This window comes from Tupaia chinensis, unplaced genomic scaffold (assembly GCF_000334495.1).
Source record: "Tupaia chinensis unplaced genomic scaffold, TupChi_1.0 Scaffold144255_1, whole genome shotgun sequence".
Classification (NCBI taxonomy): domain Eukaryota; kingdom Metazoa; phylum Chordata; class Mammalia; order Scandentia; family Tupaiidae; genus Tupaia; species Tupaia belangeri.
This window is the reverse complement of record NW_006204113.1, coordinates 6,739,010-6,764,708: the sequence shown is the minus strand read 5'-3', so window position 1 is coordinate 6,764,708 and position 25,699 is coordinate 6,739,010. Positions and strand designations below refer to the sequence as shown.

At 42.6% G+C, this 25,699-nt stretch overlaps 1 protein-coding gene across 1 annotated transcript in view; it reads left to right on the top strand.

Annotated features, from left to right (window-relative positions):
• The window catches only part of SORCS1 (sortilin related VPS10 domain containing receptor 1), a 652,766-nt gene that overhangs the window by 597,169 nt on the left and 29,898 nt on the right, over positions 1 to 25,699 (top strand). Inside the window, 4 exon segments of the mRNA XM_006166423.2 lie at positions 4,820 to 4,953; positions 7,062 to 7,185; positions 13,124 to 13,236; positions 20,084 to 20,215. Coding sequence (XP_006166485.1) covers positions 4,820 to 4,953; positions 7,062 to 7,185; positions 13,124 to 13,236; positions 20,084 to 20,215 — 503 coding nt within the window.

Genomic DNA, 25,699 nt, shown 5'->3' with positions numbered 1-25,699 from the left:
GTCAAATGATGAAAATGCTGTGTGCTGGGTCCTAGCCTAGAGCTACTTAATTAGGATTCCTGGAAATAAGGAATCATAACTTGATCTAAGCAGGTAACTGATTTTTGTGTACACTGAAGTTTGAGGGACTTTGTCTTAGGATTTGATCTTTGTAGTTTGAATCACTTGTTTCTTCCAGCGCTTATTTTTTTTTTAAAATCATCTCAGACAAATGTTAATATGATACACAGACACTATTTAATTAGGTGGTCAGAGGTTCCTAGAACATAAACGCTGGAGGCAAACCAGAGCAGTCAGTACACACACACACACACACACACACACACACCACGACACACTCTCAGTGTTCAGTCTCACACACATCAGCTATTTCCTGCAGCACCAGAGAGCTAAATAAGGAAAGAAGAGGAAAACCCAATTCACAAAAAGAAATTCCCCAGTCTCTCAACCACTTTGCCAGAAAGATTCATATGGAGTGATGCAGCACCACCTGCTGTCTATTTTTTGCATTGCAGGCACCTGTCTCGTCATCTGCCTGGTCAGTGCTCTAAGTTTAGTGCATCCAACCAGCTGGGGCCTCTCTGGGCTGGAGTTACATTTCTGCAGGACCATTAGGAACGAACACACCCACTATGCAGAGTAGAGATGCTTAAAATATAGGCTTTTAAACAGCAGAACTATATATTTTATTTAAAAAAAAATCTATTTAATTCCATTTGTTATTATTTTAATTTGACCAGAAAGAGAGAAAGGGAAAGTGAGAAAGCAAACCGCCAGGTTTGGAACTTGAACTGCGTTTGGCCATGTGGGAATCCAGCACCTTCAGCCCCGACGCCACCTGCCAGCCCCCAGAACTATGTATTTTAAACCCATGAAAAGTAAGTGAAAATGAAAGGCTGTGGGAGTCGGAAAGACAGCATTAATTCTATACATGTATGATGTCTCTACAGGCAAGTATGAACGTACATAGACACATGCGTGGATATTTCAGGGCCTACAAGGCGGACATACTGTGTCCTGAAGGCTCCGTGACCTCATTTGGCTCTGCCCTGTCACACCATTTCTCCACGGCAGCCATTTTGGCTTTCTTGCTGTTCATCCAACGGCAGGCACACCCCCTCCTCAAGGTTTTCTACTTCTCTCCCCAGCCTGGAGCATCCTGAGTAGGCATTTGGTGGGATCTCTCACTTTATACAGTTCAGTGTTCAAATAGCATTTCTTCTGAGAGGTCTTTTTTGACCACTCTGTCAGAAGTAAGTCTGTCACCTCCCCTGCTGGATGTGTCCAGCATCTCCCTCCTTAGTAATAGCCATGTCTCACTCAGTGCTAGGTCCCTCGTACCTAGAATAATATTCAAGACATAGTAGCAAAACTATTGGATGAATGAGTGACCATATTCCACCAACAAGATTATTATTATTATTTTTTTTTGAGAGAGATTTTTGCCATATAGAGCACATGAACCAGAGAGACAGAGACAGAAAGTGAGAAATCATCCTCCAGGGGAATGGCCATGCCACAAGCCCTTTTCCATTCTCCTCTTGGAATTTTGTGCATGCATACACATGTGCCCAAGTGTGAGTTTCAAGCTGCCAGGTGCAGAACTCCAACAGTGGTCAACCACATGGCAATCCAGCACCTGAACCATTATGCCACCTGCAGACCCAACAAAATTCATTTTTATCATTGACCTAAGGATACAAAGGCATTGACCTTACTCTGATATTTTGACTTTTAGGAAAAAAAACAAAAACAAAAACAAACAAAAAACAAAAAACACTCATCTATGGAAAGACTTTTAAAAACTGGTGGAATATAGAATTATTTGATGTGATTTTATTTTGGGTCAAACACATTTTGAAATCCAAACCTTGTTTATCATACTACACATTGTCCATGAGTGTTTGGAAGAGGCCACATATGAGAGACAAAGGAAATGAACCCGTTTAGAATGGAACTAGCATTTCTGGCACAACTGATCAAGTTCTTGTATTTTAACTGGTTCATTTAACTTATGTCAGGGGAATCAGGAAGTGTGTCACAGGAAGGGCATGCTAGAACCTAGACTTGGAGACTGACAGATGCTGTAGGAATTGTGTGTAAGTACAGACTGGCCAGGCCAAGGCATGGCCCACGGGAACTCACCACATGACGGAGCAACTGCAAGGGCTGTGCAGTAAATTAGATCTAGGGAACGTGGATGTCCCAGTGCCTGGGACGTACTTATGTGGTCAGAAAGCAGTGGCTCTTCATGGCTGTTTTGTTAAACTGGGACAAGAAGGGTAGTCCTGAGCATTTGTTACCCAGTCAGAGCAGAGGCTGTGATCAACTGCTTTGGTTCCTATTTCCTAGCTGTATGACACGGGGTAAATCAACTTCATGGTTTAGTCTTGTCTAAAATGGGGAGAGTATTAGTGCCTACTTCATAAAGCTGTTGTGAGGAGTCAATGAGGAATCCTTATCAGAACAAGTAACACATAGTCATCACTCAGTAAATGTTACCCTTTCATTACTTCATTGACCTACTCTGACTTAATGATCAACTACGTTTCTTTTTACCTTTTCTAAATTTTTATTTATTCATTCACTTATTTATTGCCATAGCAAGTGAGTTTACCAGAGAAACAGAGAGATACAGTGATAGGAAAATTGAGAAATCTTCCCACCAGAAGGGATGGCTGTGCCGCAATCCTTTCTCCTCCATTCTCCTGGGGTTTTCAAGCTGCCAGTTTAGGTACTTGAACCATAGTTAGTCTTGTAAAAGTCCAGTGCCTTAACCACTATGCCACCTGCTGGTCCCTCCACTATTTCTTAACATGTGACTTATAAGCCAGAAAATCAATTTTATCCTGCCACTCACCACATCTCTTATTTTATAAAGGTAGAGTAACATGAACACAGGCATTTATTCACTTACATTTGTGGACTCGCCACATGGTGGAGTTTTTGTGTATCTACCAGTGAATATTCGTTTAACTACCTTGCCTTGGGAACTGTGCTAGTCTTTGATACAATGATAAATATGAAAGATTCTCACCCTTTAGGTTGCAGACCTTGTTTTCTGTCTCACACATTCTAGGATAATACGTGTTGGCTATCATTATTATTAGATGGTGGTAATCTTGACTGAACAAATGACTATGAGCTACAAAATCTGCTTGGCTTTCTACAAAAATCATTCTGGCAGTAAATTGGAGAACAAATTAGGTGAGGAAGGCTTAGAGGCAGGAGAATCTGTAAGAGAGTCCTAACAGTCCAGCCAAGAATGGTACTTGTGTATGAACCAGGGCACTACACTGGGAAGGCTACGAAGTGCCTGTAGGCCAACATCTTAGAAATACTTAGAAACCGAATCAAAAACGAAGTTCCCCTAAGGAACGGGAATGACAAGAACTCTAGATGGACTTTCTGTTTGTGGATTGGGCCTCTGGATGAACATGAGTGTTAATCACCAAACATAGAAAATACATAATAAGGAAAATAACAGGGTGTTCAGGAACATTTGACTGCTAGTAGAGCTCGGAGTCAAGAAGGTGGTTTTAGAGCCCCGTCGTCTTGTCCTTGAACGTTAGGGTGTGGATTATATTACCTAGGAGCAAGCATGGAGACAGGAACAAAGGACAAACACAGGGCCCTGAAAATACATTTAAAGGGCAAGTAGAAGAGGCAGTAATTAAAGCTGGTGGGAAGGCTGAGGCGCACTCTCTTCCCCACCTCGGGGTAGCAAGGTGGGGGTGGCAGGTTTGTGTTGTGTTCAACTTAGAAAAAGGTGCATTTTGCCTGGAAAGAATGACCCAAAGAGAAGCTGGGGAGTTAAAAGAAAGGTCTTTGTGTGCTCTATGAAGAACATTTATAACTTTGTGGAATTTGTACACCTGATTAAAGTTTCTGATTTTTATGGGTCTCTATAGATAGGATCATCCCATCTTTTTTAGGTGCCCAGAAACCGAGAACCAGGGAGTTCTGTATCTACTCATGCGTACCTCTGTTTTGTTCGAGCTGAAGTCAACTGGAAACAGTGTATCCTGTGCTCACCTACCTAGCCACTCACAGATGTGTGCACAGCACACCTCTGCTCATACTCACACAGATGTTAATAACCCAATAAAGAGTGAAGAACAATGACATGGAGAGTGGTTTGTAGATTTCTCCATCCTGTCCCCCACTTGATTTTTTTTTTTGAGTTTTTTTGCTATAGAGTGCGTGTTCTCACCAGAGAGTCAGAGATAGATGGAAAGTGAGAAATCATCCCTGAGGACAGATGGCCATGCTGCAGTCCCTTCTCCTCCACTCTCCTCTCAGGATCTTGGGCACGCACACAGAGATAGATGGAAAGTGAGAAATCATCCCGGAGGACAGATGGTGCAGTCCCTTCTCCTCCACTCTCCTCTCAGGATCTTGGGCACGCACATACATGTGCTGGCGCCCCCCCCCTTGATTTTTATGAGGGCATCACTATCCATAATTACCACCAAGGACATAAATCCTTGGGGAAGACTTTACACCTCCCTGTAAAAATCTACTCTTTTTGCTGTTCACTTAAGGACTACAAAATTTACTCATTTTTAAAATTTTTACACACGTGTAACTCGGGTTTTAGAACTGGGTAGAAAGATCAGTAAGTGGAAAGTGTCAATATACCATTGTTCACAGTAAATCCTTTTCTTCCAAGTAGGGAGAGCACTGATCACTTCCCTCCGGGAAGATGGCTGCCATGTATTAGCTGCTTCAAGTGTGAAATGTTTTCTTTTCAAAGCAGAGAAGGTGACACAGAGGAAGCTCTTCCCTCTCTATGGCCCCTCTTTCTCTTGTGCCTTAGGTCCCCTGGAACATGTGCACCTATCTCTTCCCTTTGTCACTACAAAGAACAAAGAAGTCAATGCGACTGCAGTGCTGTGGCCCAGCCAAGTGGGCACCCTCACTTACGTGTGGTGGTACGGGAACAACACGGAGGTGGGTCCACCTTCCACATGGGGCCTGGTGCCAGGTGCTGTACTCAACTGGCTGAAGCTTAGGCATTCCAGTGTCTAGGAGTAGTCCTAGCTTCAGGGATAGCAGACTCTTGGTGCTCAGAAAGCACGTCAGCATGTTTTCTCTGTTTCTCTTCCCTCTACTCCCCCACTTCTTTTTTTTTTTTCTTTTTTTTTTGCCTTCTATGTTGGCATTCTGTCTTTTTTTTTTTTTTTTTTTTTTTTTTTTTTTCAATGACCCTAATTGATTGAACTCTGTTTCCTGAAAGTTGTAATGGAACTTCAGGAATTGAGTCTTGTTAGCAAGGCCTTGACCACAGTACTGGAAATAGAGCAAAGTACTGTAGTTAGCCTCCTTGGAACGGTGTCCATGAGTGAGAGAGGGAGAAAGATGTTCCCAAAAGGAAAGAGAGCAAACAGGTGCTGGACAGGCAAAAGCACCAGATTTCTTACAACCCATTCTTGTTTAGGTCAGCTTTACCCTTTAATGTCTTCCCCAAATATTCCGTTCCCACACATCAGCAGCAATGCAGTGATTTTTAAATCAGCAGAGACCTTAAGTCTTATTTACTCCAGTTCCTTCATTCTGCTGATGAGAAAAATGAGGAGGATGTGTCTGAACTGGCTTGCGGCAATCTCTCCAGCTGCTTCCGATGGAGGCCCAAGGCCTTCTGATGACTACATTCATTTTTCTTTCCGTCACATCAGGCTGCATGGTTTGGGCTCGTTCAAGCCACAGAAGTGAAGATGCTGCCAAATAAGTTCAGCAGGCAGGAGGGCTCAGGCTCCAAAGCATCCCTCCCCAGAGGGCCTGGGAGGCTGCTCTGGACTGGGAAACTTGAGGTTCAGCACAATTGCTTTCACCTGGTGACTTTGCTCTTCAAGTGCAGTGTATCTTATTTTTGTTTTTCTTACTCTAGAGCTCAATTTCGACTTTAACTAGACACACAATTTTGCATAGGCCCGGGGAAGAATTCTCTCCTGAACTTAGACTTGCTTCAGATCTGACAGTAGAAAGAGAACCTCTTACCTCTAATGCTAAGCTGAATCTCCCCCCACTTTTTTTTTTTTTTTTTAATTTTGCCTGAATCTATGCATGTAAGTCCAGCTCATTTGGGGCCCATGACCTACAATGGAGAAGGAGTAAATCTATGTTATGTGCCTTGAAAGCTACTGTTAGAGGGTGCAAGTACTAACAATTTTCTTGTGTGCCTCCTCGTGTTTCTCTTTTCTTCTCCCTTTTAAAAGAAAACCAAATTCTCAGCAGACCCTATTGAGAAAAATTGGAATGCTAGGCTCTAGTCTTCTCTCTGTTATACAGGGAATTAGATGAATTTTGATTTTAAAAATAATTTTTGAAAGATGAGAAGGAAATGTTTGTGAGGAGTGAATCAAGGGAGGTCAGTAGGCTAATAATTTTTTCCTCTAAGTCCCTGGTGTCCGAGTTTGACTCTGTTATAGGCACTGCTCCAACTTTTTTTTTTATTTTTTTCAAGCCCTCAAACCACTATCCAATTAGTACTTGTTTCCATAGCAGCTACTTCCAGGAAACTATGGTAGGGTTTCTCAGAGGAAGCCAGTACACAAGCCCACTACTTCTAACTAGTATACACTTTTGGTACCTAGTGTTGCTGAACTCTATTGTAATTTTATATAAATAGTAAGCTGCCTGGAGATGAATAACCTGGCGGCTTAGATTTTTCCATGACTTCTGTCTTAAATCTGGATTAATGTGAGTCTCTGTCCTCACTTGATTGGAATATTTCCTTGGATTAAGGGTCTGCATGATATGAATAAATTATGCACAAAGTGAGATTTATATCCTCTTGATAAGCAAGACTTATTGCTCCAGCCCTGGATCAGGATGATACCAGGAGAAAGGGGTTAGATTTACAAGAATGGGAAGAATTGCTTGAGGTTATTGGTCCAATAGACTAATTTCTGGCCTGGACTTGAGATGCTGGGGAGCTATAGGTGGACTGAGTACTATGCACCAGGAAGAACTGCTGAGTTCAACAACTTGTTGATGGCTCATAGCAGGCAGCTGTCTCAATGAACAGCATCTCCCTGACTGTACCCTTTTCCCTTTAGCCCTTGATCACCCTGGAGGGGAGCATATCATTCAAGTTTACTTCGGAGGGAATGAACACCATCACCGTGCAGGTCTCAGCCGGGAACGCCATTCTGCAAGACACAAAGACCATAGCGGTGTACGGTGAGTGTCCATCGTCTGGGTCCATCACTGTCCTGTTGTTCAGAGGAGGTTGTCTTGTCTGGGACCTGGTGACAAAGGCCATGCTGATGTTATGACCTTTCCCTAGAGAAAGAGCAAAGGCAATGTGGTCTTGGAGGAAATGTGATTCACCAGCAAAACAGGACTCCACAACAGTTTGTCTTATTTTCTCCAAATCATTCTGGTGCATGTAGAGTGACTATTCACTCACTGACCTCAGGCTAGATAGAGTGGGCTTCATTGTGTGTAAAGCCAATTCAGTTCCCTTGGAGTTTCACTCATCATAGATAGCAAAAACCAGTTATGAAACAGCTAATGTTGGGTCTTTTATGAAGTTCAACTTGAAAAATTGCAATCACAAGAGAAATTCCTCATGTTCTAAGTACTTTAGAAAATCTCTTCCACCAATCTGAATCGTGAAAACAACAAACCCACTGCTAGATTCAAAGCAATGGCAGGGTCATACCATCAGGAGGCATGCATCGGAGCAGACTAGGTATTGGTTTGAACGAAGGACTGTGTAGTAAGCTTTTGTAATCAACTGAGACAGTGAATATGGTCACAGTATTAGAAAGGAAGTCTGATATGCAAAGGCGAAATAAATACTGAAAATGAGAGATAAATAGTTCATAGGTTGATCTCATTTTGCTTTTTTTTTCTGCATAGAAGAACATTCAATGGATATACCAGTGGATGGTAAAAATGTAAACACTTATAATTAATACAGAAGAACAACATGTGCTTTATGGAGAATTGAGATTTGAAAAACAAGAATTTTTTGTTCAGGAAGGCAAATCCTGTGCAGAGTGAGAGGAAAAAGAGAGGGAGAAAAGACGGGTGTGCGAGGCAGAGAGGTTAGCTGTTGGTCTAAATAGCAATGACCCCAGTTCCACAATGAATTGATTCTGATGTGATCATGTAAGACTAGATTTTCCTATGGAGAGTCAGGTTGTGTTTTATATTTCTCACCTTGCTAACATCTAACCTTCAAAATCAAAAAATAGTTTGTAAGCAACTTTGAACGTTTTAAGGATCAAAGGGCCCTAAGGAATCCATTCCTTTCATGGCTGGAAATTAAATTTCTTAATTTACCCTCTCTCCCTCACTCTTGAAGTCCTGATCAGCTCAAATAGTAAAAGAAAATAAAATCAGGGCTGTGATTCCCCAGCAGGGTCCCATCAGTGAGGTGGTCTCAGCCAGGTAGCTGAACAGTGGCTGTGTGTAATGGGGGAGAGCTCTTCCTTCTCTGTCCTTTACCTCATTTCTATGTGCTAGTATGCAGCTAAATTCCCTAATGGCTATAGTACAAGGTAGGTGATTTTATTACCCTCATTTTTTTTTTTCCAGAGAGGTAAATAACTTGTCCCAACTAGCAATTGATATAGCTGAGCTGACCCAGCTTATCAAGACCTAGGGCTCATGCTTGAAAATGACCCTGATTACTGGACTCATTTATTTTCCACCAGTTGCTTGTTCTCCTGTCTCTTCTTTCTGGATGTCACAGGTCACACTAATGAACATTGACCCATCACCCCATCAGGTGTCTTCTTATTTAAGCATACTGGAGACCTCTTCATTAAATCTCAAAGGTCTTTGGGTGTCTCTGGTCCAGCATGTCATTTTGCAGATAGGAAATTGTGGCCCACACTTGGGAGATTGCTACATAAAGTCATCCTGCTGTTTAGTGACAGAGCTGATAATAATAATGGTGGTAATGATAGTAATTAACGTTGATGAAGCCCTTACTAACAATCTGCATCTGTTCTAAGCACTTGAGGTATAGATAGATCATTCTATAAATCTATCTGTTGATTCATTGGAAAAGTCATGATGCATTTTCACATAGAAAAAAATAGAATATGTATCATGACTTTTCTGATGATGCAATATGTCTGTCTTCCATTTTATTGACTCCTCTGAACAGACTTATGAGAAATATTCTATAATTATTCCTGTTTTATAGATGAGAAAACATGAAATAAACATGGTAAGTTTAGCTAAGAATTTTTCTTAAGTTTTTGCCATAGAGGAAGACAATGAGAGGGAATGTAAGAAATTAGCCCCCCCCCCCCAAGGGGGACTGGCTATACCACAGTCCCTTTTCCTTCATTCTCTTCCTGAGATTTTAGGCACACCTGAACAGGCACCTGGTGTGAGTTTCAAACCAAATCTGGGATTCAAACCGTGGTCACCTTTGTGGTAGTCCAGCACCTTAATCACTATGCCACCTGCTGGCCCAAGAGCCTAAGAATTTTTAACCAAAGGAGATCCTTATAAGCACTTTCCACCCCCTTTCTAAGCTTAGTTCTTCCTTTCTCAACAATCTTTTTCAAGACATCATCCAAGGATGAGCCACCCTTCATAAAATGCTTCATAAAGAGCTACCCATCTCTTCATGAAAAGTTGTCTCTCCCTCCTTTAACCAAATTCCTGAGCCATCAGCCATCTTTATTTGTCTTCAGTCAGATGAGCTATCCAGAATTTCATATACATGAATAGAAAGAGTTAATGACAGATGCACCTAATTGAAAACATTGCATCCACAAAGATGAACTAGCAAGATTGAATTTAACTGTAACAAAAAGCAAGAAGGGTTTTTAATGCTAGGGTTAGGTAGTGGAAAAGAACTGGAAGACATTAGGGAGTGAATGGGGTTATCGGTGTGATAGGCTATGTTAGTTAATTGCTGCTTATTGAGGTAGTCTCCTACCATCCCCAGAGATAGGGGCATAGGGTCTCAATCTTTCTTTTAAATGATCACATTTTCTAGGGATAGTCCCCAGAGATAGGGATATAGGGTCTGAATCTTTCTTTTAGATGATTGCATTTTCTAGGGATAGCCCCCAGGTGCTTGAGAAAGAAGATTTATATCTCAAAGGGACAGAGAACAAATTTATAGTCTCAAATTTTCTGGATTTTCTAGAGTAAGTGTCCTAAGAAAAGAGAAACTAGAGGCCGGCAGTCAGGAAGAAACCTGTCTGAATGGGAGATGGGAAAGTGGGGACAGACGAGGCAAAGGCTGTTGTGATGAGACCCAAGTAAGCTTGTATTTGGGAAGTAGACAGAGGAGAGCTTGCCTACTTGTTTCAGAAAACAAATTTGTTTCTAAATAAAAACAAATGTGTAGAATTTTATCTGTTTCCAAAGAGAATATAGGGCCCACTTGTGGCCTGGTGGTTTGGCTGCTGGATCCCACATTGCCGACTGTGCAATTTCAGTCCTGGACTAAGCATTTTGAATAACATGCTGAGCATATGCGTGTATGCGTAAAATCACAAGAGGGGAAATAAAGGAGAAGGGATTGTGGCATGGCCTTCCCCTTTGCAGATGCTTTCTCACTTTTCTTTCTCTTTCTCTGTCTCTCTTCCTATTTCTCTCTGGTGAGTGCACATACTCTCTGGCAAATTTAAAAAAGAAAAAAGAGAATAATTAGTGATCACCCTTTTGAGGCCTTCCGCAAACATTCCATTTGTTGAATAAACCACAATATATTTCTCTCCATTCTCCCTACCATCCTGCTTAGTATGACAAGTAATTTCAGAGGGGGCTGCATCATTTTTCTCATTTATGTCCTTTTACTATAATAAACATCTTCCCTTTGTAGGGGAAGCCGCTATAGTTTGGCATGAGGTGTGATGAAAGTGAGAATGATATAAACTTATTTCTTTGAGCAGGAGAAGTTAGGAGCCAGTGAGTGATTAGTCCTGCCAGTTACTGCACTGCTAATTAATATGCATTTCATTATTCTCCGTCAGAACTGACTCGCTGATATTCATATAGGTGACAGGTGACTCATAAGACAGTCAAGCTTTTTGTTTTTTTCTTTTTCTTTTTGAGAGGTTTTTCGCTATAGGGCACGTGCACTAGACAGACAGAGAGAGACAGAGAGACAGAAAGCAAGAAATCACCCCCTAGAGGGGATGGTCACGCTGCAATCCCTTCTCCATTCTCCTCTCGGGATCTTGGGCACGCATGCACACACAGCCGGTGTGAGTTTTAAGCCAACAGGTCCGGGATGCGAACCATGGTCGACTACGTGGGAGTCCAGCGACATAGCCATTACGCTAACTGCTGGTTCCGACAGTCAAGTTTTGAAAAATATGTCTTTGGCATAAGATAACTGCCGTAAATGCACACCTTGTAATGTAAGCATCCTCAAGCATGTGTTTGAAAATGTGTTCACATTGTTAGGAAATGGGCAAGTGGTCTTTCATGGTGCCTAAATATATAATTGGCCTCTCTGATGTTGCCTAGCCCCTACTGAAGCCCAAGGACATGTTTAAAACAAGAAATGTTTATTGAATAACTAAATGCATAAATTAAAGGTAGCTGCCACTGTAATCTAAGCATTTATTCATTCAACATTTATTATTTAAATGTTTCATAGATAGTAGTTGAAAGCCTACCATGTCATGTCCTGGGCATCGTCCCAAGGACCAGGACCACAGAACTCTTGTCCTTGCTGAGTTTATAATCCAGTATGGGAGCTTGCAACAAAAGCAAGATAACTGAGATAGTGTTAACTATAAAGACAACATACAGGGTCCAGGGTGGTGGAAAAGGGGGTGGGTCTACCTGAAGGCGGGAGCCAGGAAGACCTCTTGAATAGAGAGAGAATGATGAAGAGGAACTGAACGATCTGCACTCTGAGAACCTGGAATAGTGAAAGGAGCAGTGCCCTATTGTGAGACAGAAGGGAAGACAGGGTCCTGGAGCAGCATGAGTGCACGGAAGTCATAGGACAGACATGAGGCAGGAGACAAAGACACCCCAGGTTATGCAGAACCAGGAAGGCCATAGTGAGAATCTAGATTTTTTTCCAAATATGATGTAGGGCTACTAGCAAGTGTTAGGGAGTGATATGGCCTGAGTATAAAATATTCCAAATGCTGTGGAGTTAGGGGCTGTGGAGGCCCTGAGAGTGGGCCTTGCAGAATGTGTAATTGATCAATATCTGCAGCTCTGTGCTCTTAAACCCATTACCGTGCCATGGTCAAGGCCATGCCTTACAGGAACTAATTCCAGCCAGCGAGTGAGTACAACAGGAATACTAAGGGTGATTCATCTCTGGGACACAGGAGACCTTCTCCTTCTGGCTGACATTGGCCTAAGGACTCCCAAGTCTTGCTGACCCTGCCTCAGACTGGAGGACAGTCCACCAGCCTTCCTTCCCTCCTTTTTATTGTCCTGTCTGCACTGAGGTCTGAAGGCTCATCACATCTCTGGCTTTTGCATTTTCTCTCACAGACTACTCTCATCACTGTAATCACCATTCTTCCTGAAGAGCCTAGACTAGCTCAGGAGGTGTAGAAACAACTAATGAAGTCCCCAAATGCAGTAGCTACATGTGCAATTTCCATGCAATCAAAGATAATAACAGAATGACTTTCATGATAACAATAAACAAGCACAATATAATAATAATGATTATACAGCCATATGGTAATAATAAAAGTATATAAAACATAGCAGTGACATGAAAAAAGACAGTTAAAATGTGGTAGAGGAGAGTTATCAGCCAGGGAATGCTTGAATTGAGTTTGAATAGTTATGCAAAGACAGTGGGGGAGAATGTGGCGTTCTAGCACAAGAACAGTGTGTGCAAAGGCCCGGGTCATCAACCTGCCATGTATTCAGAGTCCTCCAGACCATTTAGTATCCAAGAGTGCAGAATCTAGAACTGACAATAATGAACAAAGGCTGCAGGGCAAGGCATGGGTCAGAGTTCAGGGCTTTGGTTTAGAAAATGAGGAGCTAGTGAGATGACAGGGATGGGAATAGTGAATTTGTCTTCTAAAAGGGTCTCTGGTCAATGTTAAAGAAATGATCCTCTAGTAGGGTGTTTTATAAAATAGAGTCTACTAGGTGTTTTGACTGCACTATTTGACTTAGAGTAATCCACCTACTGCTGTATCCCCAGAGGAGTTCCGGTCTCTTCGCTTGTCTTTTTCTCCAAACCTGGATGACTACAACCCGGATATCCCTGAGTGGAGGAGGGACATCAGCCGAGTCATCAAAGCATCCCTGGAGGAAGTGAGTGCGAATAGTTCCTTCTCTTGCTGGGCACTCTTCTCCTCTTTGCTTGATGACTTCATGGGGAGGGGACCCTTGTGTAAAAAGTGACATGAAAAAGCTGGAGTCCATGGGGGGTGTGTGGTTCTAGTTAATCCATCTGCTATCTGCACGGCCTCGCCACACACGTGCAGAAGCATGGTAGGCACAGTGTGAAGAAAGCAACCATGAGCTAACCTGTGTTCCCTGCTCATAGTGAAGCTTTTTCTCCTTGGAGAAGAAGGCACTGGGTACTTGTGACAGTTACACAGCAGAGTTAATGATTAGGCTGTTAGTGTAAAATCAGCTACCAGCAATACTAATGAAGGAACAGAGCATGTTAGGTTCTCAAGGGTGAGAAGTTAGTAAAAGGAGCCCTGGCTTCTAACCCCACCACTGCTCACATAGCAGTATAGCAAGCACTTAGTCTACTCAGTCAGTGACTAGTTGCATTTCATGCCCCGTGATTTATTTATTTATTATTTATTGTTTTCTTTTTTTGGACAGATTTTTGCTATAGGGCGTGTGCGCTCACCAGAAAGATAGGGAGAGACATAGAGATAGAAAGTGACAATTCACCCCCTAGGGGGGATGGCCACCCCACAATCCCTTCTCCTCCATTCTTCTCTCGGGATCTTGGGCACACACACACGCCCGGCATGAGTTTAAGCCGCTAGGTTTGGGACTCAAACCGTGGTCGACTGCTTGAGAGTCCAGCGACATAGCCATTATGCTAACTGCTGGTCCCTATTTATTTATTATTTAGGTTTTTGCCTTTGGATATGTGTGCTCACCAGAGAGACAGTGAGAGGGAAAATGAGAAATCACCCCCTGGGGGAATGGCCATGCCACAATCCCTTCTCCTCTTGAGGTTTTGGACATGTGTGCACATGCACCCAGCGTGACTTCTAATCCATTTTGTCCAGGACTCGACAATTCACCCCCTAGGGGGGATGGCCACCCCACAATCCCTTCTCCTCCATTCTTCTCTCGGGATCTTGGGCACACACACACGCCCGGCATGAGTTTAAGCCGCTAGGTTTGGGACTCAAACCGTGGTCGACTGCTTGAGAGTCCAGCGACATAGCCATTATGCTAACTGCTGGTCCCTATTTATTTATTATTTAGGTTTTTGCCTTTGGATATGTGTGCTCACCAGAGAGACAGTGAGAGGGAAAATGAGAAATCACCCCCTGGGGGAATGGCCATGCCACAATCCCTTCTCCTCTTGAGGTTTTGGACATGTGTGCACATGCACCCAGCGTGACTTCTAATCCATTTTGTCCAGGACTCAAACTGCAGGGGGCTGCATGGGAGTCCAGTGTCTTAAGCACTACACTTCCTGCTGTCTCAGTTCTTCTAAAGATATTTCTTTCCTATTCCAGCCCCAAGAAAGAATGCTTACCCTCATGCTGTAAATGAGGCAACTGAGGTTCAGAGGGGTTAAGTAATTTGTCGAAACTCTCACAGCTTAGATAAATAAATCAGGGTTGAAGCTATCCAAGTGTAGTGAAGGACCTGAATCCTGTGTCTGCTTTTGCAGATGTAAGGGCAAGGCATGGGTCAGAGTTCAGGGCTTTGGTTTAGAAAATGAGGAGCTAGTGAGATGACAGGGATGGGAATAGTGAATTTGTCTTCTAAAAGGGTCTCTGGTCAATGTTAAAGAAATGATCCTCTAGTAGGGTGTTTTATAAAATAGAGTCTACTAGGTGTTTTGACTGCACTATTTGACTTAGAGTAATCCACCTACTGCTGTATCCCCAGAGGAGTTCCGGTCTCTTCGCTTGTCTTTTTCTCCAAACCTGGATGACTACAACCCGGATATCCCTGAGTGGAGGAGGGACATCAGCCGAGTCATCAAAGCATCCCTGGAGGAAGTGAGTGCGAATAGTTCCTTCTCTTGCTGGGCACTCTTCTCCTCTTTGCTTGATGACTTCATGGGGAGGGGACCCTTGTGTAAAAAGTGACATGAAAAAGCTGGAGTCCATGGGGGGTGTGTGGTTCTAGTTAATCCATCTGCTATCTGCACGGCCTCGCCACACACGTGCAGAAGCATGGTAGGCACAGTGTGAAGAAAGCAACCATGAGCTAACCTGTGTTCCCTGCTCATAGTGAAGCTTTTTCTCCTTGGAGAAGAAGGCACTGGGTACTTGTGACAGTTACACAGCAGAGTTAATGATTAGGCTGTTAGTGTAAAATCAGCTACCAGCAATACTAATGAAGGAACAGAGCATGTTAGGTTCTCAAGGGTGAGAAGTTAGTAAAAGGAGCCCTGGCTTCTAACCCCACCACTGCTCACATAGCAGTATAGCAAGCACTTAGTCTACTCAGTCAGTGACTAGTTGCATTTCATGCCCCGTGATTTATTTATTTATTATTTATTGTTTTCTTTTTTTGGACAGATTTTTGCTATAGGGCGTGTGCGCTCACCAGAAAGATAGGGAGAGACATAGAGATAGAAAGTGACAATTCACCCCCTAGGGGGGATGGCCACCCCACAATCCCTTCTCCTCCATTCTTCTCTCGGGATCTTGGGCACACACACACGCCCGGCATGAGTTTAAGCCGCTAGGTTTGGGACTCAAACCGTGGTCGACTGCTTGAGAGTCCAGCGACATAGCCATTATGCTAACTGCTGGTCCCTATTTATTTATTATTTAGGTTTTTGCCTTTGGATATGTGTGCTCACCAGAGAGACAGTGAGAGGGAAAATGAGAAATCACCCCCTGGGGGAATGGCCATGCCACAATCCCTTCTCCTCTTGAGGTTTTGGACATGTGTGCACATGCACCCAGCGTGACTTCTAATCCATTTTGTCCAGGACTCAAACTGCAGGGGGCTGCATGGGAGTCCAGTGTCTTAAGCACTACACTTCCTGCTGTCTCAGTTCTTCTAAAGATATTTCTTTCCTATTCCAGCCCCAAGAAAGAATGCTTACCCTCATGCTGTAAATGAGGCAACTGAGGTTCAGAGGGGTTAAGTAATTTGTCGAAACTCTCACAGCTTAGATAAATAAATCAGGGTTGAAGCTATCCAAGTGTAGTGAAGGACCTGAATCCTGTGTCTGCTTTTGCAGATGTAACATGGCCTCTTAAAGTTTCTGAGAATATCAAGATGGTGTGGTTTGTTCCCCTCTGAGCAAATGTCACTGGCAATTGCAGAAGACTCCTTTTAGGTGCATCTTCTCCTGCCCACTTCACAGAGCTGCTTGGACTAATTGCACATCAGAGATGAGTTACTTTAGCCCAAAAGGGAAAAGAAAATTAGGATTTTTGCATAGTGTTTCCTGCTCCTAACACATGGTGACACATGACACCAAAAGATGATGGGCAAAGGCTCTCATATAAGCCCTGATGAGGAAAGCTCATATTCAGCTCTTTGACAAAGAACTGACCTTCCCCATCCTTATACCAACACCTTTATATCACTGTTGATGTCTGTTTAGCACTTACAATATTCTAGATAACCTTCTCAGTAGCTGCTTCATTTAACACATCCAATCCCCAAATAAGCTTATCATGTTTTCCCCCATGACTCCCATTCGTCAGTACCCTTTGATGAACCCAATGCCCACCTCCTTTGATCTGCAGCATTCTAGAGACCTGTGTCCCCACAGATCTCTCAGGCAGATGTATAACTTCCCAAGTGATTGATCTACCAGGCATTAGTTCAGCAATGGCCATCCTCCCAGGCTGATTTCTTTTGCACATATTGTCTAAGGACTAGACGCCCTGGACCTCCACCTTTCCACCAGCTGTCCCGTAGGCTAGAAATGACTGCTCATCAATATTTCTAGGCTGCTTCGTAGCATAATCAGCTAAATGCAGAATAAACAAGTTGGATTTACATCCCTCAGGACAGGGTTTTAGTAGTGATGGTTGTGGGGGGCGGGTTAATACCTTCCAGTTTCCAAGGTTCCCTAATTATCCAATCCCAGGGGCAGTTGACCCAGCTCTGGTTCCCAGCATTCCACTCTGCCTTTGAGATCAGTAATTACATGTGACCATGTTAATGTGGTCCTAAGGGATGACATTACCCAGTGTACCCTATTAAGCCCAAAAGAGGTATAACATAGAGTCAGCATGTTGGCAGTTTTCTTCCTATTTGTTGTGTGAAAGAATTCAGTACAAAAAGACTTGCCTTTTCTGTATCAAGTTGGCTTTTTCTATTGAAATTTCACAATAAAACTTTTAATTGAATGTCATTCAATAAACATTTTTCTGTACAATGAGCATGATTTGGACATAATCTGAGTTTACAATCTAGTGAAACAGCAGGGGGTCAACTCTAATAGGAGCTGGTATGTGGTAAGTGTCAGTGCAGAAGCAGAGGGAACTGGCTCCTCTCACAGGCTCTGCAGTCAGATCAAGCTTCATAATCAATCTACAGTCACTTCTCAGAGGGTCTTGAGCCATTGTTTAACCTTATAGCTACCATCTTTCCAAAAATGGAAATAAAGATACATCCTCTAAATCCCCGTTCAGGGAAAGACTTGTCTTGTCTGTTGGGAGAACTGTGGACAGTGGTTTTAGCTTTGTTGCTCCAGCTCTTGTCACTTCAGGGTGGTTTGGGTTAGATGAGGGACTGGTGCAGTTATATAAAAGTTCTGGCCCTCTCAGACCAATTTAAGATAACTCTGAGAGGCTACAGGACCTCCCCATGGTATCTTTTGAGGCTGCCATTGACTAATGTGGCAAATTAGCTTCTCTCCTGCCCATTTCTGATCTGTTCCCTTTTTCCTTAAGAGATCATTCCCAAGAGCACATCTTTTTTTTTTTTTTTTTTTTTTTTTCCTCTCCTAGGTTTTGCCATAGGGTATGTGTGCTTGTAAGATAAAGACAGAGACAGAAAAGGTGAGAAATCACCCACTCAGGGGCATGACCACAATGAAGTCCCTTCTCCTCCATTTTCCTTCAGGGCTTTGGACAAGCATGCACACGCACCTGGTGTGATTTTTCAAGCCACTGGGTCCAGTACTTAAACTGCAGTTAGCCATGTGGGAATCTAATGCCTTAACCAACATACCACCTGCTGATCCTCCCAAGAGCACTTCTTACTAAGTACTTTGCGCACTAAACTCAGAGTCAATTTCCTGAGAATCCAAGCTTGTGATATGCCTTCACCTGCAAAATGGGACATGGCGATAATTGCTTCAAAAAGTTGCACAGGGATCCAGCAGTTAGCGTAATGGCTATGTTGCTGGACTCCCACATAGTCGACCGTGGTTCGCGTCCTGGACCCGGTGGCTTAAAACTCACGCCAGGCGCGTGTGCGTGTGTGCCCAAGATTCCGAGAGGAGACTGGAGAAGGGATTGTAGCGTGACCATCCCATCTGGAGGGTGATTTCTCGCTTTCTGTCTCTATCTCTCTCTGTCTGTCTGGCAAGCACACGCGTCCTATAGCAAAAAGCCTCTCCAAAAAAAAAAAAAAAAGTTGCACAGAATAACATTAGAAAGTTGGCACAATGCCACACACATACTAATGACTGAGTACATGGAACTTCTTGATACTCTAAGAAAGATACCAATGTGGAGTTCAGAAACAAATCACCTGAGAAATTATAAAAAGTGTACTGAAATTGGAGACTACAAAACAACTCATAAAGGACACATTGGGTTCTAGCAACAAATGTAGGGTCTTGGCTATTCACAAAAACATTAGCAGGAAAAGACTGGAATATTTCACAATTGTACATCTTTTCATTTGGCTAGGTCTGTGAGTTGTGGGTGACTCTTTTTTTTGCTTTTTTTTTTTTTTTTTGAGAGGTTTTCTCTATAAGGCGCGTGCGCTCACAGACAGACAGAGACATAGAGAATCACCCCCTCTATAAGGCGCGTGCGCTCGCAGACAGACAGAGACATAGAGATAGAAATCACCCCCCAGGGGGGATGATCACGCCGCAATCCCTTCTCCTCCATTCTCCTCTCGGGATCTTGCGCGCACGTGACCGGCGTGAGTTCTAAGCCACCGGGTCCAGGATGTGAACCACAGTCAACTACGTGGGAGTCCAACAACATAGCCATTATGCTAACTGCTGGTTCCCAGTTGTGGGTGACTCTTTAAGAAAAGGGCAGAACTATTATACAGAAGGTACATTAGAGACACGAACATGCCTTAAATACGTGCCCAGTCCAGTTAGCAGTAGGAATTATTGCAAACATTTTGAATGAACTTTGATCTCTACAATGTTAGCAGAAGAGACAGCATGGCCAAGTAGAGGGCTCAAAACACTTCCTGGTGCAGGGCTAATTGTCAGGTTCTGATACTTGGAGAAGTCAATATGTACCTCCTGAAGTTGTGGAATGGGGGGATCCTTTTAGATGATGAGGGTTGACTGGTCAGTTTGAAGAGTAACTCCAGGGGGTGATGAAGAAGTAAAATATATTAGAAAGGACTGGGGTATGAGGGGCAGATGATACATAGAGTAACTGAAGGTCTTTTTACTGCATAGTCTGTTCACTGAAGATACCCTCTAGGAAGAAGCTGACATTTAAATCCCAAGGAACCAACATAATTTCAATTCAGCCATTAGCAAGGCAACTATTACTATTATCCCCATTTTTTATTGAAGGGAATGTGGGTACAGAGAAGATAAGCAATGTGCTTTACGTCTCACAGCGGTGGAGCTGGGTTTAAACCTCAGACAGTCTGACTCTGGAGCTGCGCTTGAGGCCTAGTACTATCTCACACATACCCTCCTGCTGGTTTTACCTCCATCCCTGCTTTCACAACCCCTTTCACTCCATTGCATCTTCTGTCCTCCACCTCCCCTTGTCCATCCTCATCATTTCCTACAGGATTTACATGAGCTTCTGAATCTCTTCTTTAGGCCACAGGGGTTCCTGGCCAGCACATCTTGGTGGCAGTGCTCCCTGGCTTACCCACGGCTGCAGAGCTCTTTGTCTTGCCCTATCAGGATCCAGCAGGAGAAAACAAAAGGTCAGCTGAGGATCTGGAGCAGGTAAGTGCCACCAAGAGCTGCGGTCAGCATCTCCCTGCAGTCCGAGCCACGCCACTGCTGGCTGGACACATGCGAGAGCAGCTCTGAGTATCGCTGGGCAACCTGGGCTTGAGAGCTGTTCATGGAGCATTTGACTTTCTGTTCCCCAGTTCTCATCCATGGACTGGTGATCCTATGTACGGCTTCACCAAAAGCTACATACAGGAGCATTTACTATTCATGATGGAGGCTAAATTATTCACACTTGGGAATACTCTGTACTGTGTGCAGTCAATTAGATCAACCTTTGCATACTGACGTTAAAAACTGTCCAAGCTGGTAGTAAAGAAAAGCAAGTAGCTTCACAAATGCCTAGATGATGAACCCACTTATAGCTTACTTTACGTACTTTCATCACTAATGTGTCACGAGAATCGAACTGTATGATAACACATTTTTTTAAGGTACAATCTTTATTCAAATCATTAAGCCTTCTATCAGCACAGTGCTAAGACGATCTGATTCATGTTTATAATTAATGAGTGATTTGGCTCCAGAGCACGTCACTGGCCATGCAGAAGGCCACTTTTCCTTCATCTCCACCACCTTCTGAGTGCTGGAGTATCTTTGTGTGTGTATGTGAGCACACATGTGCATGTACACATATGCTTCTGTGTGTGTTCCTCTCTCCCTCCTGCCTCTTTGATCCTTTTGTTCTTACCTTTTCTGTGGGGATAAGGATGATTATGATTTTCTTTATTCATTTGGTTAAAGTGATCAGTCTTGGTCTGGTTCCCCTTTTAAAAACAAAATGATTTGGGGGCCAGCAGATGGCATGGTGGTTGAGGGTGCTGGACTCCCTCATAGCCAACCACAGTTTGAGTCCCGGACCTGGTGGCTTTCTCCTTCTCTCTCTCTTCCCCTCCCCCCTGGTTAAATTAAAATAAATAAATAAAATTAAATAATTTTTTTAAAAAAGGAAATCAAGTGATTTTTTACTTTTTAATATTTTCAGACAGAGAGATTAAAATTGGGACTTTCTCATCCACTAAATAAATATTAGCTTTCCCCTTGTAGTACCTGGAGCTTTTTGGTTTACTGTAAATAAACTCATTAGTCATGTGATCTGCAAACTTCATAGCTGGCTTGAAAACCTCCTATAAAATTCTTACGAACAGCAATGCCAAACTAGGGCATGGTTCACCTCCTAGCACATCCCTTCCTTTCAACTGCCACTTCCTCACTTGGCAGAAGGCTTGCCTCCCTAATTTTCTCCCTGTGCAAGTAGTAAAAACAGAGCTATCATTATTGAATCCATTTCTTAGTGAGGTATAGTTGAAGAGCAGACAGCAGATAACCCATCAGACTTGCTTCTGACCTTGCCCACCCACTCCTCAGCCCCTGTACTCAGCCTCCCATTATATTCTACAAATTATTATTTACGCTGAAATTCACTGGGAGAAAGACTGGGTTATTTCTTATCACAGTACTGCTGCAAACCTAGAGGGGAAGTAGAGCCCAATCCAAGGCCTTTAAGGATGAACATTTGCAGTTGTTCTTCCTTGGGAAATTTTACTGGTTCTCCCCAAAATTCAGATTGTAATCTTAAGTGTGAAAGAGAGTTTGTAGCCAGGTTATTTTCCCAGGTAACACACCAATCTATACATCTTTAGTTCCCACTTTCCATTTCCCCCTAAAAGTGTATTTTCCAGACTATTCCTTGTGGGGAGATGTGGAAAGAAGAGTGGTCTGTTCTGTGAAACTTCTTATAGTTAGTAGGGATGTATCTTGTTTTGACTCTTTTCTCTGGATTTCTTATTCCTCTCTCTTCTCTGTCTTCTGGGTGCTTCCTTCAAAAGCATTTGCACAGAGCTAAGTAATAGTCCTCAAGGTAGCCTGTATCAATGTTGTCAATAGATATTGATGAAAGTAGCTGGCTTGTCTTGAGACTATGTGACTTAACATTTGGCATGCAGAAAATGTGCCGTTCTGGCAGAAAGAGCATAGGTTTAGAGAAATATAGTTGCAGCTCTGCATTCATTGTGTCTATTTAAATAGATGAGAAAAGTGATGAATAGAAAAGTTAAATAGTTAAGCCAAAGTTCCACCTATCCCAGAGGTGTTGAGAGAGGATTGAAGAAATGATATAGCAAAGTATTTGGCCTGTAATAGATGCTCAGAAAATTATAAATAGGCAATGGTTACATTTTTATTTATTTTTATGATAGGTAGAGGTGTGAAACATGCAGAAAACAAGTCTAAATGTTTGGTATAGTCAAGGATATATATCGGAAAAGAGGATAGGCAACATAAGGAAAAAGAGATTAATAAAGGAACTTATATAAAGTGGAGAAGAAAATAAGTACAATAAAAAATAGAACATATATGAGGGACAAGAGCCATGTAAGTTATACAGATTTAGAGCATTAGAGAAAAAATGAAGTCTAGGCTAAAGCTTATTACTCATTTTTTTAAAAGAATTATTTATTTACCTTGATCATTCATTCATTTTTTTTTTAAATTTGACCAGAGACATAAATACACACACTCCCTCATAACCTACCAGTTTGAGTCCCGGACCTGGTGAGAGAGAGAGAGAGAGAGAGAAAGAGGGAAAAGTGAGAAAGCAAGCTACCAGGTCCAGGACTCGAACCTTGGTCAGCCATGTGGGAGTGTCCAGCACCTTAACCACCATGCCACCTGCTGATCCCAGATTATTACTCATTTTTTAAAAATTCTGATGTAGCAACCCATTCCAGGACTCAAACACAGTGACCAAACAAATGCCTAGCAAAATTCATAATGAATTAATATCTTAGTTGTGGAGAACCTTCTTACCCTGATTGAAAAGCACAGTAATGAAATCTACTCATAAAACCATGGCTCATATCAAGGGCCTATGAAACAGAGATTACCCTGTGGTTTATAATGGAGGTGGGTCTTTTGATCTTTCTCCAGGACTCCATCACTTAAACAGCTTTAGAGAAAAGCATGAGTTTATGATCTCATTATATTGGGAGGTCCAGGGATACATAATCCTGACATGGATAAATTCAGACCTGGTCAAAAAATGTCATGAAATCTCTACCCTGTCTCCCTTTCTCTCTTCTGTTTTCCTTGCTACCATGAGAAGACAGCCTGAGAATGAAGCCAACGCGTAGGAAAGGAGAATGGTCACAGGATTCCTCAGCTTATGTTTGGCCAATTGATCAACCCCATTCTGAGGACAGTGCCCCCTTCAATAGCACCAGCAAGAGCCTGGATTTACAATCCCCCCTAGTTCAACTTGGGTGAAGCAGTCACCTCTTACTCAGCTTTAACAGTCATGGCACAGAGTACATTTAGTGATTCCTCAGATGGTTTATATCTTCCATGGATCAGGGGTTAGAGTAGCCCTTCTTGAACCAAATGGCTCAAGTAGAAAAGGAGATCATTCCTCAAAAAAAAAATGTGAAGGGAGGAGAAGTGTTAGACAAGTGCAACAGACTTCCATTATAATACATCACACAGAAATGTAAGACATGTGCAAAGCAAAACCAACAGAAGTGAACTCCCTCCTTTGAAAGCTGTATTTTGAACCTTAGATAAAACCTGGGAAGGGTTGAACTTCCCTCTTCATGCTCAGATCTCATTCATGTAAAAATACAGTGCAGAATCCCTAGAGGGAAAGAACTGGGATCCTGGCCAGAGAGGCCCTAAAGAATAGGAGGGCAAAACTCCACTAAAAGGCTCTTGGCTCTCCTTCCTTAGCTTCCTCTGAGAACATTTCCCTGGGGGAACAGGAATGCTGGCTTAGATGAGCTATCTTGTCTGTGAAATAAATTGAAAATTCCTCACAGTAAGAAGTACTTGACCCTAGTAGTAGGATGACGCTGGCTAGGTTAATCAAGTGACCTCTGTCTGGGAGGGTTCCACCAGTCTTTATTTCAGCTCTCTGGTGAGTGATAAAAGACTCTCTTGCCCTTAGCTGGCCTCATCAGTGGCAGCACATCCTGCCATCCTGAGGCCAACTGCTCAGGTATGGAGCGAGCTCTCCCCCCCAAGCACGGCACTCTCTCACTTCTCTCTGAGTCCTCCTGAGACTCAGAGGACTTCTGATTTGTATCCGGCTGTCCTGGAGGAAGGAAAGACCATCCTCCTCTGTTGAGGTTGTTTGTGATACTGTGCTAGGGAGATAAGGTCCCTTTCTGTTGTCATTCAGAATCTTTAAAGGGCATAAGTACATTTTAAAAGAACAAAAAAGACTGTGGAAAAAATGTCATCCAAAACAATACATTTTCTCCTTGGCTGTTTGCATTACCACACACATTTGACAGATGCTGAATTTGAAATCCCAGGAAGAAAGAAAGGCATATCAGAAAATGGAATAGCCTATTGGCAGGCCTTTTCTTTTTTCTCTCTCTCTTTTTTTTTTTTTTAAGGTTTTTGCCATAGGAGGCGTGTACTCCTTGTGTAGAGACAATTAGAGGGAAAATGAGAAATCACCATTCAAATGGGATAGCCACACCACAATTTCTTCTCCTCCATTCTCCTGGAATTTTGGGCAGATACACATGCCCAGCATGATTTCCAAGTCACCAAATCCAAGACTTGAACTGAGGTTGGATATGTGGGCGTCCAACATCTTAACCACTGCTCCACCTGCTGGCTTCTTTTGGCAGCATTTTAAGGACTTAAAGATTCACTATGGCATGTAATTAATAATCTCAGACTATTTCCTTTATACTCATAGTCTTCCCTGTCAGTCCAGATGTTTTAATAATATGGGGAGTTGGCTTGTAAAACTACTCTGACAATCACAAGGAAAGTCATTGAAATGGGAAAACTAAACTGAAAGCTGAAAAGACAGTACTGGATCAAAAGGAACATGGCAGGAGATAGAAGCCTAAAGCTTGTGAAAGGAAATCCAACAGCAAAAGTATTTATGAGTAATTTGTTTCTCCATGAACATTATTCAGGAAACTTCTTAGGTCAGTGAGAAAGAATGGGATTGACTGAGTTCATGTTATCCAAACTTGGTATTTGGCATCAATTTTTTTCTCCATGATTTCATTCAGAAATTGTACTGTATGAACTGGGAGAGACCCCTTTCTATTGAATACAAAAGGAGGATCCCTAGGCTGCTATGTGAAGGGATCTTAATAGTGTGATAAGATCAGGGTCTACTGGATCAGTTCCAAGATCATCTCATCAAGGCAGAGCTCCCTCCACACATGGCACCAGAATGTTCTTTGTGTGCAGCAGCTTTGCATCCCTTCTACCATCTTCAGGGATCAGTGTACCTTTGTCGTTAATAAATTTGCCAAAGCCTGTTTTGAATCTGTTTTCTTCTTGTACCATTTCTACAATGTATGCATTTTATAAATTTATACACTTCAGTTGCTCTTAAACATCTTTTTTCCATATTTAATTGATTGACAGTTCAATTCTAGAATTCTGAGAGTGTCTTCTCTCTGGTTTTATTAAATTGTTTAGACATTGAATATGTTCTTTCTGTGGTAACTA